This window comes from Strix uralensis, chromosome 17 (genome assembly GCF_047716275.1).
Source record: "Strix uralensis isolate ZFMK-TIS-50842 chromosome 17, bStrUra1, whole genome shotgun sequence".
NCBI classification, from domain to species: domain Eukaryota; kingdom Metazoa; phylum Chordata; class Aves; order Strigiformes; family Strigidae; genus Strix; species Strix uralensis.
The window spans coordinates 6730155-6747821 of NC_133988.1; the positions used below are offsets into that span (position 1 = coordinate 6730155).

General features: G+C 37.0%; 1 protein-coding gene across 1 annotated transcript in view; it reads left to right on the plus strand.

The window, feature by feature from the left end:
* The window catches only part of SPECC1L (sperm antigen with calponin homology and coiled-coil domains 1 like), a 73765-nt gene that overhangs the window by 29643 nt on the left and 26455 nt on the right, over window positions 1–17667 (plus strand). Inside the window, exons 6-11 of the mRNA XM_074886812.1 lie at window positions 3050–3123; window positions 3649–3824; window positions 5643–5806; window positions 7447–7538; window positions 14664–14754; window positions 16605–16688. Of these exons, the coding sequence (XP_074742913.1) occupies window positions 3050–3123; window positions 3649–3824; window positions 5643–5806; window positions 7447–7538; window positions 14664–14754; window positions 16605–16688 (681 nt within the window). The remainder of the gene's footprint in view (window positions 1–3049; window positions 3124–3648; window positions 3825–5642; window positions 5807–7446; window positions 7539–14663; window positions 14755–16604; window positions 16689–17667) is intronic.

Below are 17667 nucleotides of genomic sequence, written 5' to 3' on the forward strand. Positions count from 1 at the left end.
AAACAATTGAATGTTGATACTCGTTTTTATTTCATAGCGATAAATTCTAACTGCTAATTCTAATTAGTAAGAGTTACAGATACAGAATACAGTGATACTTTGGCAGCCTTACAAAGTTCAGATGATATCTTAATTTCTTCGTCCTACCTCCAGCCCTAGCTGTAATGCTTTTCTTTACCGTTTGTAGCCCGCATTTCCATAATTAATTTTTCTACCTTTTAAAAAGCAAGGCCTTGTCAAACTGTGATTTAAATCAATATCATTTTGTAAAATGGGGACTTAATTGAATCCTGCAGTAAAACACAAGCAGCTTGCTGTTTTGTTTGCCATTTTTGATTATCCTATTCATTCATCAGAATAGTCTCCTGTTCTTCACTTACCCTAAACAATAGTTGCCTTTCCTTTTTATCTTGGTTCTGTTTCTTGTCTATGCTCCTTAAAAGGAGGAGACTGGATAATGGTAGAAGAGAAGTACCTGTCCTATCGTACTAAAAACTGCAGCACATACAGGTGGATGGGGTTTGTGTGTGTTAGAGAAGAATCATAGAGGTTGTGAGGGTGCAGAAAGGAAGGATACCCTAAGGCAGCTGTACAGAGAAATGCTGGCTGTGTACCTGTTTTGACTACTTGAATTTTTAGGCTGTAATTGGTGATACAATGCGAAGAATGGAGTTCAGGCTGTGAGAGGTGAAATCACTTATCTTAGTCTTAATTTCTCGCTACTTTTCAAATTCAGTTGCAATTTGGTAGTTTTTTTCAGTTTGTTTGTTTGTTTTTGAAATCTGTTCCCAACAACTTCTGTAAAGTGCTCTGTATTGTTTATAGTAACTGCAGAATATTCAGACCATTGTGTTTTACTTCAAAGCATAAATGTACTAAAACTTAATGGTGCATTTCATATCTCAAAGGCTCAAAACAATGGCGTTACACAAGCTTTAACTCTGGATGCATTTATAGTTTCTGGTTTGTGGTTATTTAAGTGAATTGTAGCTTGCTTTTAATAGTAGAACAAATTTTATTTTTAAAAAAAAAATTTTCTTTGAACTGTCTTTAAAAGAGAAAATGGTCATCTGCTACGTTTTGTTCCAGAATGCTACTAGAAACTCTTTAGGGCATGTTGACTTGCTATCACTGTTGAAAGTTACCTAATTTGCAGTAGGGTTTTTTTAGAATGTGTTTAAGGGAAAAAAGGGTGGGGAACAAGAGTGACTTCTATAACTTTGACCTAAAGGTGGTATCTTGGTGCTGACTTTAGCTCAAACAAGTTGTGTATACAGACACAAGCTAAAAATTGGAGGGCTTTGCTTAAATGTCACAGTACCATGAGATTTGAGTGGTCCGCTCTATTAGGCCTATTTTCAAAGCTTAAAGATCAGTTGGTCACAACTTAAAATGTGCAGTCTTATAAGGAGGAGGTAAATACAGAAATATCTGTCCAATTTTAGTGTTTCAACTTTTCCAAGCCTGAAAGGTTGTTGTGTTTTCAGGCCAACTGAGTTTTATCTTATTCTTGTAAAGAAATCAGCTGTGGCATTAAAAGCCTCTGTACTTGGGACTGTTGGGGCAAAACTCAAGAATTTCTGATGAAGAAACCAAAAGGAATTTCATGGCTGAAAAATGGAAGTGTTCTTATGAGCATAGTTGAGGCTCCTGAATGTAAACATTAGCATGAATCAGCTTAAATTTGTTCTTAGTCTTTGTTACATCTGATTTAAACATTTTTGTAATGCTTACTGTTTTCTATTTAGCATGCTATAGCCTCACTTTTATTGTTAAAAATAGCCCTTAAACAAAATAGCAGGAGTACTGAAGGTATAGGCTTACTTGGGAGGACATTGGTAGGTACTGGTAGAAAAATGACTTTGAATAAACCCTGGCTTAATGGTTTTCCTGAGACCTGATACCCAAATAAAAGAACTGGAAAGTTTTTTCTTCTTAGAAAATGAGAGCCACAAAACTTTACTGTATCTATCTGTTTGTATGAACATATATACCTGTCTTCTGACTATTCATTTATTATGCAGTTCCATAGATTTTTGTCAGGGTTTTGTATTTTGAACAGCCTAAATATATTGGGCACCTTCAATCTTTTTGTGGAAAGAGCATTGCTAGTATACAGGAAAAATATTTATTCCCAGCAGGTCTTGGAAAAATGAACCTGAACAAAAAGATGTGTTCAGTTGGCCCATCATTTTCACAATTTGGAAATACCTACATGATGCTATAGAAATAAAACACCCTAGAATCCAAGGATCAGTGAAGTGACACACTAATTAGAAATTTATGCTGTGTTGTTCTTCGTTAGTTGCTTAGTTGTAAGAATGGAGTAGTCAATCACATTGTCCTTGTGTATTGAATGAAGTAAGAAATTAATAATAATTGCAGTCAGGTGCCACATGAGGAGTTGGTAGTGATCAAGCTGCATGCCCTTTTGTACAGCTGCTGGCAGATTTAGGGGACCATCTCTTCCATAATATGATCTCATAGACTGTTTGTCCCTTGCTGTAAATACAGCTTGCTTCAACTTCAGATAGTGGCTTGATAGACAAGAACGTAAGATTCTTGAGGACAACTAGAATTTTATCCCCATTGAAGGCATGGCTGTGAGTGTAATGTCAGCTGCTTTGTGGCAGGTAATAAACTGTGAATCAAAGGCTTCGTGTAGCTGCAGCTTAGGTTTGAAGAGAGAAAGCCCCCAGACATCCATGTTTTTAGGATCCATCCATGTTAAATTACCTACCTAATTTACCTGCTCTTTCTTATTGCTTTGTCATTTTAAGATTGTGAAGGGTAGAGAAGAGACTGGGATTTGTTTAAGAATTGAGTTTGCTTATGCTGTTCACCTCACTAGTTATGGAGAAATATGTACCTATCGACACGTTCTGTCAAATTATTTCTGCTCATAGTATTTTTCTCCAGATGGCACTGGTTATAAAAATGTTTTTTCTGAGTAAGTTTTTGAAAGCATTTGCAGGTTTTTTCAGTTACTCTTTTTTAAGTAAATAGATCCCTGACTAATATCTCACAGAGAATTTGACTTTCTTTCCAGATACAGTTAAAAAACTTCAGGACCAAAAGCATGACATGGAAAGAGAGATAAAGAATCTTCACAGGAGACTCCGGGTAGGTTAAAACCTAAAAACTCAAAAAAATGTAAATTTGGAATGTGTCATAAGGCCTGCATGTTTAGCTGTGAAAAGGTAATATGGTTAGATATAATACCATTAAAATAATGATTCTGAGAGACAGGCATCATATGGGAATATATTTACTAACCTACAGACACTAAAGAATTAACTTCTGAAAAATTCTCAGTGTCGTAAAGATATGGCATTGGACTTTAGGAGAAAACATTCCTGTGTCTTCTGATGTGTAGTTTAATAATAATTTTTTTTTCCACTTTGAAAATTTTCTTTTGTTTCTAATAAAAAAAATCATGACCTTAAAAGTCTAGTTATTTCCAGAAAAACTTCTTCAATTTACCTTGTAAGTTAGGTTGTGCCTAATGCCAGACATGAGGGCCTTTATCATGCCTGTAAATTGTTTCCTGTAACAACATAGGGAAACTATGAATAATAAGGATAACTTTTATTTTTAACTTCAAAATTCTTGTTGCTGCTTTCAATTTAAAGTTTTATTTACGTATAGGAGGAGTCAGCAGAATGGCGTCAGTTCCAGGCTGATCTGCAGACTGCAGTGGTTATAGCAAATGATATAAAGTCTGAGGCCCAGGAAGAGATAGGAGACCTGAAGCGTAGATTACACGAAGCTCAGGAGAAAAATGAGAAGCTCACTAAAGAGTTGGAGGAAATAAAGTCACGCAAGTATGCAAAAGACAACAGGGATATTGTCTCTTTTGTAGGGGGAGGTACAATTTTGGAAATCCGGTATCTTAACTATTATTGAGACTCCAGAAGTTTGTAAATCCTCTCACTGTGAGGATATGTATTTTGACAAGCTGCTTTTACTCAGGCTTTCAGGGGTTTAAATAGGTAAACATATAAGAACAATATTTGTTTGTTTATACTGTGTACTTAATCCATGCAAGAATATTCAGTTTGGCGCTTCTGCAGGTTGAAGTGAAGGATTTTTCCCATTTAACAGCTGGACACGATTTAACTCCCCTCAGTGTGAAAAACAAGCAGTGTTTGCTCTTCTGTACCATCAGTAATATACCTACTAGCAGCCAAGGCTTTTGGTATGGTTAAAAATACAGCTGGATTTTTATCTGAGAAAAAACCTTCATCTAGTTCTGCATATAACTTGTACTGTTTTCTTTCCACTGATAATTGTTTCTGGGAGTAATTAGAGATTCTTGGTGTATAAAAACATTTTTAATAAAAAAAATTTGAAACTGTGATGTATTGTGGCTTGAATTAGGCGCTAGAGTTATTTAGAAACTGAGTTATATGTCTTTCAGAAGTATTAAAGTCCTCAAATCCATAGAATAGGAACATCTTGGACAGCACCATTTGAGTCCTGACTACGTAGTCTCTAGGGATTGAATACGTGTGTACCTTCCAATTCCAGTAATGATGTTTGTGACATGTAGATACTAAACAGTTCTTTTCCATGTGGATGGGCTTTTATAGGATACATTACACTTAACCCAGCATCCAGTAGGATGAGATAATGCAGGCTATGAAGCTTGGAGAAAGAATGATGGTAGGAAGAGCAGACTGGTTGTACTGCAAATAGCAGGTTACCTGGATGAGTGAGTGGTGGGTCTAAGATATCTTATCTGAAGTAAGATCACCAAACTAAGTAATATGAACTGTTCTTAGTAAATGTATTTCAGCCAGAATTGTAATTGTTCAATTACTGCTTGCAAGGGAACCTTTGAGGTTACAGTTGCACTTTTGAAGGTAGAATTGGTTAGCTGATTCCAGTCCATATATTCATTATTATCTATACACAAGCATCTTTTCACATTTAATTCACTGCAGATGAAGAACAAAGATGCAACTGAATCAGATTACTTGGAAGTGGTGTAGCTACTGTATTGGAGGGAAAGTGTTAGGAAAGTCTGTTACAGTGTCTGAAGCAAAAATCAGTCAATGTTTAATTATTGCAGACTGTAGAAAAAAGGTTGCTTCAAACAATTCTTGTCTTGTGAGTGACACTGCATACAATAACCACCATAAATATTCTGTACTAAAAATCTAATTATTTTTTTAAAATGAATTCATATGCTGCCTAAAGATGTATGCCAGAAATGTATTCTTACCTCCTTAGTATGCATTTAAATTGCTTTCTGTTTATGCAGGTGGAAACAAAATTCTCCCCTCCAGGAGGATTATTTTCATGTGAAATGGTGAAATTCTTAAGGCTAGATATTTTTTTTTTCCCATCCGTGTGTGTGTGAGAGAGATAGGAACAGGAATAAAGCCTTTCAAGTATTGATTTGATAGACTTTTCACCTGGTGCTTAAGCTCTCTTGCTGACAAACAGTAAGAATTTACAGTGGTAATTTAGGTTGATAATTTATTTCTAAATTACAGTGGAAAGAAAACTTCATTAATGTATTGACCAGTTTGGACCATAGATTTTAATTTGGCTTCAAATTTGTGTTGATTTTTTTCAGACTTTGCATGTTAAGAATGTTTTTTAAATGTCGTAAATGGGCTGCATATTGATTTCAGGCAGGAGGAAGAACGTGGTCGAGTGTACAATTACATGAATGCTGTAGAGAGAGATTTGGCAGCTCTGAGACAAGGAATGGGCCTGAGTCGCAGATCATCCACGTCCTCAGAGCCAACTCCTACTGTAAAAACACTCATCAAGTCATTTGACAGTGCCTCCCAAGGTAATTATTTTCAATCAGTGTAGTGGCTGTGCCAAGTTAGGATTTTGCGTATGTTGACACGGACACTTCTGATGGCTTAGCTAATTCAAAGGTAAGTTATTTTGTTGTACTGTCATGACCTATAAGTGATGGCTGAAACAAACCAACCTAAAGAACATTCACTGTGGTTAAGTGTAAGCATCCTTTTTTTGTCTTTATTTTTCTTTATTGTCGCATTGCCAATGACTCATATGCTAGATTAGATGCTTTGATTCAATGCTCCCTTATATTAGAAATACATAAACACATATTACACACATAATTATAGCTGGAAGCACAGCTGATTTCAGCCTGACTATTAAAGTGTGAACTTAATGTGCCAAATTAAGCATTCTAAAAGCCATGTAATAGCTAGAGCTGAGTTTGTTTCTTTTAATAACTTATATTCTTACAGTCAAAAGTGCTGATGAAAGTTAAAAATAAAGTCCAGCCAGTATCACCTATTAAAAGATATAGAGAATATTTTCTAAAATGAAAGGAATCTCACTGTTGAGACAATGGACTTTACTGTAATTCCGATTGTAGAAACAGGTGCTGTTGTCTTTCTCTATAGATGAGCGGAATAAGGAATTGAAGTAATTATCCTGAAATAAGAAACACTTGGGTTTTGGCTTTTGACTGCATGTGAGACCTTGTATGGATTAAAATATTTCCATTGCCAGGTCTTTGGGTTTTGAATGTAATTCCCAATGTCTCTAAGTCTCTGATGTAAAAAGGCATGGCCTGAAGTAGACTTTATTGCCAGAGACACTTACAGTACCGTACTGTGCAAGGCAAATCTACTTTTAATTGCTTATAACCTGAAAATTTGTGAAGGTACAGAAGCACCTCTGTATTACTTGGCGATTCTGTAAATGGTTCTATTTCCATGCTTGTTCTCTTTGTTCATAGATAATTACAGTTTTTTACTTTCCTAGTGTTAATTTAGGTTTTTATAATCTGTTGCTGGATAAAGGTGCTTTCTTGCTAGAGTTAGTTTGGTAAAATGAGAAATCCCCACTCCCTTCTTTTTAATCTTATATTTCAAGCTAATATCTGCCTTCTTCCTCAGCATTCATGTCTAATCATGCTGTTAAATAATCAGATGACTCACTAATTCAGTATTTGTCTGTTTCTATAGATTTCTAAACATGTTGTTTAATCCCAAAATTTCTGGGATATAATATCTAGTACCTGTGGACTTTGATTGGAAACTAGAAGGGAGGAGCAGGTGATATAGTTTATCTTTCTTGTCTCAGTGGCAGGAGCCTGCTACCATCTCTTTAATTATTTGGAGGTCAGAGAACTAGTAATGCCATCATTTACATCTGCCAAGGTAATAGTACCCTGCACCTTAGCCTTGTCCACCCCCAGTAAACTTATGCTTTTACTGTGGATTATATATTCAAGACAGAAAATGAATGTAATTACAGAGGGGTAAATGTGTAGGCATACTTTTAAACGATTTTGCAGTCAGTTACTAATTGAAATTCTGAAAGTTGTGATCTGGTAAAACTAGTAATGTGAAGTACAGGGTGAGAGTTCCCTATAACAGCCAGTCTCCTGTTTCACTGCAAAACAGTGCAGTGCTCATGATAGCTTCTTTTCTGTGTTTCTGCTAGTTCCAAGCCCTGCTGCTGCCACGATTCCTCGCACTCCCCTGAGCCCAAGTCCCATGAAAACTCCCCCAGCTGCTGCTGTATCCCCTATGCAGGTATGTGGTTTATGACTGCACTTAATCCTTGTTTGTAAAGAAGAGCATGTGGAACTACAGGTGGTAATGTACAAATATTGGCTGACTTTGTGGGGAAATAATGATAAAATGTTGCCTCAAGTAAGTAATTACTAAAACGTTCCATCTAACAAAAGAGCCTTTCACTGAGAACCATGTTGTAAATATAAGATTTGGCATAATTTGAAAGTTCTTGTTAAATATTCACAACTACTACTATTCCTGTGCTACTGAGAAGCATGGGAGGAAAACTTTTATCTGCATTCCTTAGTTTTAGAGTTGCTGTTTGTCAGTTCTTAGTCCTGTGCCTGGCACGGAAACAGCAGTAATCCCCTTCAGGCAGTGGACTGAGATCTGTGCAGAATCTGTCAGCAGTCATCAGTATAAATGTATCCCATGTTGTATGGGCTTTCGCTGTCAGACCTGACCAGAGAGGAATGAAATAATTGTGAATTGATTATCTTTGTTCATTTTGTACTCGCTGAGAATTTGGCCAGTTGGTGATGTACTATGTATTTTGTCCTGTCCCCTCCGAAGCTTTGTCCATTATTCAGCTGCTACAGGAGCCTAGCTACTCTAAGATTGCATCATCAGTACTCTCATGCTCAGTTTCATAGGTCATTGCTGCTTTTATTATCTCACTAGCTGTGTGAAGTGAGATTTTGGCAACAGCCAACAAGTTTAAGGACAAAGCAGATGGGACCAGATTCTTTCCAGATTCACAAAGATCAAAGAATGTACTATATGTTTTACTCTTTTAATATCAATGATTCTTATGTTGCCTTCAAGATATTGCTAACTAGGAGTACCAAAACTTGATTTTTACTATAGGTCAGCATAATGCTATGGTAATAAATCCTCTCTGTGGGAACTGAAGAATCTGTATCCATATTGGCTTTTAGTGCGCAAGGAACAATACCTGGAACAGACTGACAGTTCTCCTGTGCTCAGAATAGTGCAGCTTTTATTCATTTAAGAGTGAGTTTCATGAAACAAATAGCCTCAAAGCAAAGAGAAAGAATTAAATCTTTTTTGTGAGAGCTTCTGCTGCTTCCATAGCTCAGTCACTCTTGACAGCAGTTTTCCAAAGTAGTTAAATGTGACAAGTTCTCTGACAGATGCTTTGTTCCTGTTGATTTGTCTTTATATTTCTCTTTATTTCTGTGCTGTTGTAGGAAGAGGCAAATAATCTCATGTTCTAAAAGGCTAGACTAAAGTTTTGGCAGACAGAAGACTTTTTGATGAAGCCTAAGGCTTATTTCACTTTATTTACCTGTAAATTAACCGTGAACCAAAGTAATCTCTTGGAATACTGCAAACCTGCTCAGGTTTACAGCTCTTGTTTGATGTTCTTGACCTGCCAGAATTACTTGAATTTTGAATTCAACTTCTGGTATAGAACCAAGTCATTAACAGCTGGATACTCATTAGTGGGAAACATTGCCTGAAAAACAAAGGGGAGGGCCTGTCAATGAAAACAGCTTCTATTGTCTTTTTGAAGATAGGTGGTTTTCTGAAAAGTATTTGTAATTATCCAGAAGGCAACTGGGTTTTGTGACCTCAATTATGTACATTGCATTTAGAGAATATTTTCTGCTCAAGGAGAAGGGGTTTGGATTCAAAATGAATTTTCATCATCTTTTCCTTTTCTTTGTTTTCATGTTACTACCTTGTTTTCTACTGTTGTGTTCTATACAAATTTTTTGTCTGTGGTTTTTGCTCTCTTGCAATTGGAAAGCAAGACTTTAATAACTAGTCACTATGTGAGTTGTCCTCTTGGCTCCCACCTTACAGAAGTTATCCATGGTTTAGGATCTTGAGGAAAGGTGGAAGGGGTGATCTCTGGGTGTTGCAGTGCTGATCATTATCTCAGTTGCTTTTAAATGCTATCACAGGAAATATTTATGTGGATACCTGCTGAGAAAGTGGCACAATTTTGATATTATAAGATGGATTGGTTGCAAAAAAGATTCTCCAAGTACAGATGCATCATGTCCCCTCTCCGAGTTATGCTTATCAATTAATTTTTGTGTCGTACTGTGTCATGAATTTCCTCAGTCTTGGAGAGTTTTTGTTTGCTTTTTTTTCTTTACAGTAATATGTGTATGTATAAGGAGATACATTCTTGGATACATTTTTGCAACTGAAAACAAACTAACCAACCCCTTTCTTGCTTCAGGTCCAAGCCTGCAGCAGAACATAGTTGTTATTTACCATAGTGCTTAGCAATACTGCAAAACAGTTTAGGAAGAGAGGTATGAAGAGAATGTTCTTTAGAATGTAAAAACAACCCTGCTGGGTTAGCCCAAAGCTTAGCTGGTCTGGTATGCCACTGAGAGTGACCAAAGCAGATGCCTAGGGAGGAATATAAGGACAAGGAAGCATATCTGCTGCTTTCCCTGAGTACTTTCTTTTTCTGTTTCATAGCTGGAGGACTCTCTGAAGTAGACATGGTTTCAGATTTACAGGCCATCGCTGAATGTCCTGCTTTGCTTTGAGCATATAAACTTTCAGGCTCCAAGCAATTTGGTGTCAAAGACTTCCATATCTTAACTACTTAGTATGAGAAGAACTGTGTGTGTTCTGAAATTGCTGTGTGTACTTGAACTACTCTTCATGTGGCATGAAGTACTTACTGAAGTACCTACTGAAGTGCAAAGTGATGAGGAATAGGTACCTGGGTAGTGGTTGAAGGTCATGTTTCCTTCCATAGCCAACAACAGACACAATGGTGAAGAGTCAGAAGCAAAATACTAGGAGTTTAAGGGATTAGTTCATCCTGCCATAGTTCTGTCTCAAATTTGAATTATAAGGTGTTTGTTATCCTCTACTTTTTTTGTCTCACCTGGGGGCTGGTTCCTCTTCTGGAGTTGTTATTCATCTTACAAAAAAATCATCTTACAAAAGTCGTAGGAATCTGCCAGAAACTCTATCTTCAAACTAGGAATGGCTGTGAGAAAGTAGTTGTTGATGACCTTAGCATCTTTAACTTTATCTGTTACTGTAATTACATTATACAAAGATTACTATGTAGAAACATGTTATTTAACTCTGTGAACAACTTTCTTCATACATCAAATCTGGTCCTTAAAGTTTCTAGTGTTTTATTCTGCTCAATGTAGGATGAGTAAGAGGATCTACCTCAATGTAGGATGAATAAGAGGATCCCAGATTGCAAAGCATCTGTAGTAATTTCTGTCCCATTAGTAGCCTCCATGAATAGCCTCAAAAGCATGTGATTCCAATGAACATTTGATCCTTTTGTTTAGTGTTGAGGAGTTTGAACACTAGTGTAAAGGACAAATGGTTTTTAGCAGTTAAGTGAGTTTTAGGATGCATTTCAAGTTGAAGAAATAAAGATATTTATAAAGGATCTGTATATGTTTGATTGTACATCAGATGTATTTTGTCTTGCAATTGAAATGAGGAATGCCTGATCTGCAAATTCAGCAAAACCTTGGCCAAGCAGAAATTTTCTAACACTTGTAAAATATTTCAGGATAAATTATTCTTTGAGAGACTTGTACACTACTACTGCTATATAGAACTAGATAAACTTCGGCTGGTTCATTTTCCTCTGATTTGCAGTGTATTAGTCACTGCTTTATATATTACCACTATGTTATATGTCATCAAACATATTTGAGAGGTTGTGGCAGTCCAGTGAAGTTTCCACTGACTGGAAAAGGGGAAGCATGACCCCCATTTTTAAAAAGGGAAATAAAGAGGACCTGGGGAACCACAGGCCAGTCAGTCTCACCTCTGTGACCAGTAAGATCACGAAGCAAATCCTCCTGGAAGCTGTGCTAGGACACATGGAAAATAAGGAGGTGATTGGTGATAGCCAACATGGCTTCACTAAGGGCAAACCGTGCCTGATGAATTTGGTGACCTTCTATGGTGGGGTTACAGTGCTGGTGGATAAGGGAAGAGCAACTGATGTCATCTACCTGGACCTGTGCAAAGCTTTTGACACTGTCCCATACAACATCCTTGTCTCTAAACTGGAGAGGAGATGTGGATGTGACAGGTGGAGCACTCGGTGGATCAGGAATTGGCTGGATGGTCGCACTCAAAGAGCTGCAGTCAGTGGCTCAATGTCCAAGTGGAGAGCAGTGATGAGTGATGTTCCTCAGGGGTTGGTGTTGGGACTGGCGCTGTTTAACATCTTTGTTGGTGACATGGACAGTGGGATCAAGGCACCCTCAGCAGTTTGCCAACAACACCGAGCTGTGTGGTGCGGTCACACGCTGGAGGGAAGGGATGTGCCATCCAGAGGGACCTGGACAAGCTGGAGAGGTGGGACCGTGCCAACCTCATGGAGTTCAACAAGGCCAAGTGCAAGGTCCTGCACAGGGGTCGGGGCAATCCCAAGCACAAAGACAGGCTGGGTGAGGAGTGGATGGAGAGCAGCCCTGCGGAGAAGGACTTGGGGGTATTGGTGGGTCGCAAACTGCCTATGAGCCAGCAATGTGCGCTCGCAGCCCAGAAAGCCAGCCGTGTCCTGGGCTGCATCAAGAGAAGTGTGGCCAGCAGGTCGAGGGAAGGGATTCTCCCCCTCTACTCCACTCTCGGGAGACCCCACCTGGAGTCCAGTGTCCAGCTCTGGGAACCCCAACATCAGAAGGACATGGACCTTGTTGAGCAGGTCCAGAGGAGGCCACAAAGATTATCAGGGAGGACTGGAGCAGCTCCCCTGTGAGGACAGGAGGAGAGAGTTGGTGGTGTCCAGCCTGGAGAAGAGAAGGCTCTGGGGAGACCTTATAGCAGCCTTCCAGGACTTAAAGGGGGCTACAGGAGAGCTGGGAGGGACTCTTTACCAGGGGGTGTAGTGATAGGATAAAAAGTAATGGTTTTAAACTGAGAGTAGGTGGATTTAGATTAGATATAAGGAAGAAATTCTTCCTTGTGAGGATGGTGAGGCCCTGGCACAGGTTGCCCAGAGAAGCTGTGGCTGCCCCCTCCCTGGCAGTGTTCAAGGCCAGGTTGGACGGGGCTTTGAGCAACCTGGGCTAGTGGAAGGTGTCCCTGCCCATGGCAGGGGATTGGAACTAGATGATCCTTAAGGTCCTTTCCAACCCAAACCATTCTGTGATTCTATATGTTACTACTGGTAGTTGTAATAGTAAGATACATAATAAGGAACTAGCAACAGTGAAAGTAAGCCTTCTCTGCAGTGTCAACAGGAGCAAAAAGACAAACAGTTCATTTCATAACAAGGAGACAAGACCAGTACACAGCAAGTTATCAGTTGAGTAATACGACCACTTTCTGACAATATCCATAAAGGATGTTTGTTTTTAAGTGATATCCGGAAGCTGAGAAAGTGATAAAGGTATATGGTTATCCAGCACTCTGCCTGTACTGTACATACCTTTGTTTCCTGGCTGAAGTTCTGTACTACCCTGTCTTTGTAATGACAATCGCAAAGCTAACCAAAATGAAATCTTTTTCTTTTAACCTCATTATCTAACTGTTGTAGCTGTTTTCTTGGGGGAAAGTGAAGGGATGTGTGTGGAACAAGATGGCTCTCACTTTGGTACAGTCCTTGTCTTTCACTTGAAAAAAAAAAAAAAAAAAAAAAAATTTAAAAAAGAATTCCTAAGTGGGTGAAGTGAACTTTAAAGGTAGTGCAAGTTTGAAATACCAGCTCTTATGGGAAGCTATTGTAGGCACTTCTGTACATGGCTCACAATTGCAGTCACTTTTCATCTGCATATTTAAAGGAATTATCTTTGTAGTGTATGTGCAGGACTTTTGATACATAAAGTGATTAAATTCCTCATGCTATGTGTTGGCAGTTGTTTTCTCCATTTGATTTTTAGCACAAAAACATAACTTTAGTTTGACTCTAAATGATTAATAAGTAGCCCTGTAATCTTGCCTGTGCTAAAGGATGCTGGAAAATGTATGCCATTAACTTTTTTTATCACAATTTTGAATTTGTCTGTCTTGCCTACATGACTTGGCGTGAGAAACATCTGACCCTTATCATCTTAGGAAGATAAGGCTCGCATAATCTTGGTCCAGATGGAGAGCTGAAAGAGTTTTCAGGATAAACACATTACTGGACCAATTGTGATAAAATACTGAAAACTAATAGAAAGTACAGGGTGAATAAGGAAGGTACTATAAGTTGCAATAGGCTCTTGAAATGACTAATTTAAAAAAAAAAAATTGTGGGCAGCCTTCCCTGAGTCTTCAGCAATTGATTATGAGTTTCAGTAACTGTAAGGGTAATTATTACATTGTACAGTTCATTTGTGTGATGCTAAAATGCTTATTTCAATGCTAAATTGGTGTGTGCAAGGTTTAACACATCTGTGATCATGTACTTGCACTTTAAGCTGCCAGAAGGCATGCGTTGCTAAACATTTTACATAGAACTTGAAAAGAAAAAATTCGATTTGTAGCTAGTTTAGAGCAGAACATAAAGTGACCTGAGAAAGAAAAAAATAATTATATTTGTATTTTATTACATATTTGACAAATACTTTAAAAATGTATCTCTCCAGTTGTTCATAGCATCTTGGTTAAATAGGTGGTCATAAAAGCTGTTGACATTCTGAATAAAAAAATTTTTTTTCCGTAGGGTTTTCCTTAGCAGTGGGTAGTTTGTGTGACTGCACCTAATCCACCATTATCCTAATTTTCCAGGAAAAGTCACAAAGCTATAAAGGCATATGTTAAAAACAGAAATTATGCACTAAAATCTTGGCTACATGTAGGGGGTTGTATTAGTTTATTTAAACACATCAAGTTTAACCAGAACAGGTTTGTACAAACAAAATTTAAATGAAGGTGAAAGTTAATGCAAAAACTGCTACAAACTTAATTTGCAACATTGATTTAAGGAAAATGTTTCAGTTTAAAGAAGTAAATGTACAGTATCAATGCATTGTGTGTGTGTATATTCAGATTGGCAAAAGCAAGTGGTAAAGAGGACACACCCTTTTTCACTAAGTATTTTTAAAGGTTTCTTTATTTTTTTTGTTCTTTTAGATCAGTAATAATGTCATATCTGAGTTTTGAAAACTGATTCTGCAATTCCATATTTGTTTTTTTAATCTTCAAATTATGTTTGACACAAGTATCTGTCCATTTCAGAGGCATTCTATAAGTGGACCGATCTCAGCTTCAAAACCCCTTGCTACACTGACAGACAAAAGACCAAGCTATGCTGAAATCCCTGTTCAAGGTATTGATTCAAGTTCATTCAAACTTGGTTTTTAGAAATGCTATTAATACTTTTTAAAAAAATTGATACAGTTTAGTATCCAAAGCGTTATCGTATTATATACTTTTATCAAAATATCTTCATAGAATCATAGAATATCTTGTGTTCAGGTTTTTATTACTTGTGTTTCATCAGACGTGGTGGCATATCATAAAGATGCCTTTCTGAATTTTCAACAAAACCCTGATTGCATGCTGATAACTCGGCATTGTTCTGACAGTTTTTAATGTGGGCATAAACTGAGATGACTTGCAAAATCAAGATAAGATGATTTGAGACACATGTCTTGCAGCTGTCTTGCAGATATTAAAAATACACACCTCTGGGGTTACGTTATGTATTGTGTGGTTGCGGGTTTTTCTTCTCCCCCAAAATGAAACAAGAATGATGGTTGGCATTGCATTGAATAACAAAATATAAACTTATTAAGTACTGAATCTTCAGAAGCCAGATGAAAAACTGAATGGAATTAAATTGAATGTTGATTTATCTGTTTCCCAATATTTCACTGTTCTGTGAACTTTGTTTTGTCTCTCAAAACATTGTTCACAATGTGCTCTTCCTGTGAGAATGAATGGCTATCATGTGTTGGGTGGAGCTCTCTGATTTATGCCTGCTTTAGGGAGGGTTTTTTTTTTTTTGTAGATGTTTCTCAAGATAATCCCCATATGACTCCAGGCTGAATATTTCCTCTCAATTTGGTATTCCCGAGGTCTGATGTTTTCTAAAGGGTTGGGTTTTTTTTTTTTTGTAGCACTTCATAATAGTCTGTATGTGCCAGATTTCCTTCTTGCTTTTGTTGAATGCATATTGAGGTTATTTGTACAATGCAGCTGGAGTTTTAATTTTAGAAACTTTGATATTTTTAGGAATATTGAAATGCCTTTCCAAGAAGATAGTTTAGGATTCTTTAATTGTTACAGAGTTCATGCGTAGACATAAGCTTAAACACAAAACGAGCGATATGCTTTACATAGTTTTTGTTTTCATTATAGTCAGTCAATGCAGGAGCAGGACTGCGTTCCAATAGCGAGTGTGCCGGACAGAATTCCTATTTACAACCAAATATATTTTTAAAGTATCTCTGTAGCAATGTGTGTTTCTTATGTCACATTTTCAACTAATGAACGGGGTTTCACTTTTTTTAATCCTCATTCTTCATTTTCATGTTTTTTTTGTATTCAAATTACTGCCCTCTAAGTGTTTCTGCATAGGAGTATGTAAACCTTTTGTTTACAGTCGAAAGGTTTTATTCGAAGGAATATTTCTTCAATGATGGGAAATAGTTTTGATGCTACAGAAAATGAATTTTGTTTGTAGTTTGTTTTTATTATTTGGCAGTAGGCAGAACTAATCTTTCTGTACAATATGTAAAGGCACCTTTTAGACTCCACTGCATGGAGGAGGTAAAAAAACCCAAACATGTTTTTATTTAAAAAATAAAAAAAACCAAACCCAACAAACCAAAGGGAGGGGAAAAAAAAAATCACGTGAGGGACAAAGCAATCTGCTTTACCAATCCACATTGTGAATGGCATATTGAATGTTTTTGGCCATGTGCTAAATGGGGATTCCTTGTTCAACCTTTTGGTTTAACAAACAATTTTTTATAGACCAGGGCCAAGTGGATTAGTGAACTTTATTGGAAATGAGCAAATTTAGGCCTTCTCTTTCACATAGATAAAATCAGTTGTTCTCACTAAAACAGCCAAACTTGGGCACTGGTAGACTGTTCATGACTCATACCTAAATGTCTTACATGTAACTGGAATCTTCGTTAATGATCTTCTCCCTTCTTTTTCTTTGTCCAGAACATTTGTTGAGAACATCATCTACCAGCAGGCCAGCGTCTTTGCCAAGAGTACCTGCTATGGAAAGTGCCAAATCTATTTCTGGTAATATCACGTTTTTTAGATGGTTGGTAAAATTAGGAACTCTCATTTCAACATTGTACTTACAGATCTACTTTACTTTGTCAAGAGAGAACTTTGGTATTCGGACCATCAAGCTCTTGTCAAAAAAACTCTATTTGGATATTTGGAATAGCTTATTTTTCAGTGTTCACATTTTCTAGTGAAGTATTTGGGGAAAGAAACTAAAGTCCAGTGGTAATAAAATACTCTATTTTATTGCATCAAGTGGAACTGAAGGGATTTTTTTTTTAATTGTTCATCTAGTGTCCTTATTGTTGCGTATACAAACTTGCACCAACATACCAGATGGATGAGTATGAATCATGTATGTAACAGTTGACTTCTATGTCATTTTTCCTTGTATTACAAATAATTTTGGTGTGCAAGGTTTATGTGAGGAAAGAAACTGTTCCTGGCTGTTAATTTTTACTGCTTGGATGTAGGGGTTTTTTTTTTGAGTGAGGCAGAGAAGCATATTGTCCTTCTCTAATTAAGCAATTCCATTTTTATTTGTGGAAAGAATTATTGTCAATGGTTTAAAATAGGAGGATTGTTCCTTTTAGGTAAGAAATGCATCGTTATACATTATCTAATGCATGTCAATGTTTTTGCATATTACCTAGCAAAACTACCCATTCTGTAGAACAAAAGAATGTTTGCAGTGAATCATTTTTAAATAGTCCATTTTGTGACTGGCATAACCTACAAATATTCTTACTCATAGTTGTTGCTGTACATTTGATGTTAACTTTGATTTTTTTTTTTAAAAATAGACTTGCTAAGTAGAAGTTCATGTAAAGTGTTAGTTTGTTATCAAGCTGACATCTCAGTATCAGCGGGGGCTTCTAAAAACAAATCTTTTAAGATTTATAGCACAAATAATGTGGTACTGTGAAAATTATACTTTCTCTAAACTAGGCAGAACTAATTTGAGAGAAATATTTTTAAAAAACAGCTATAT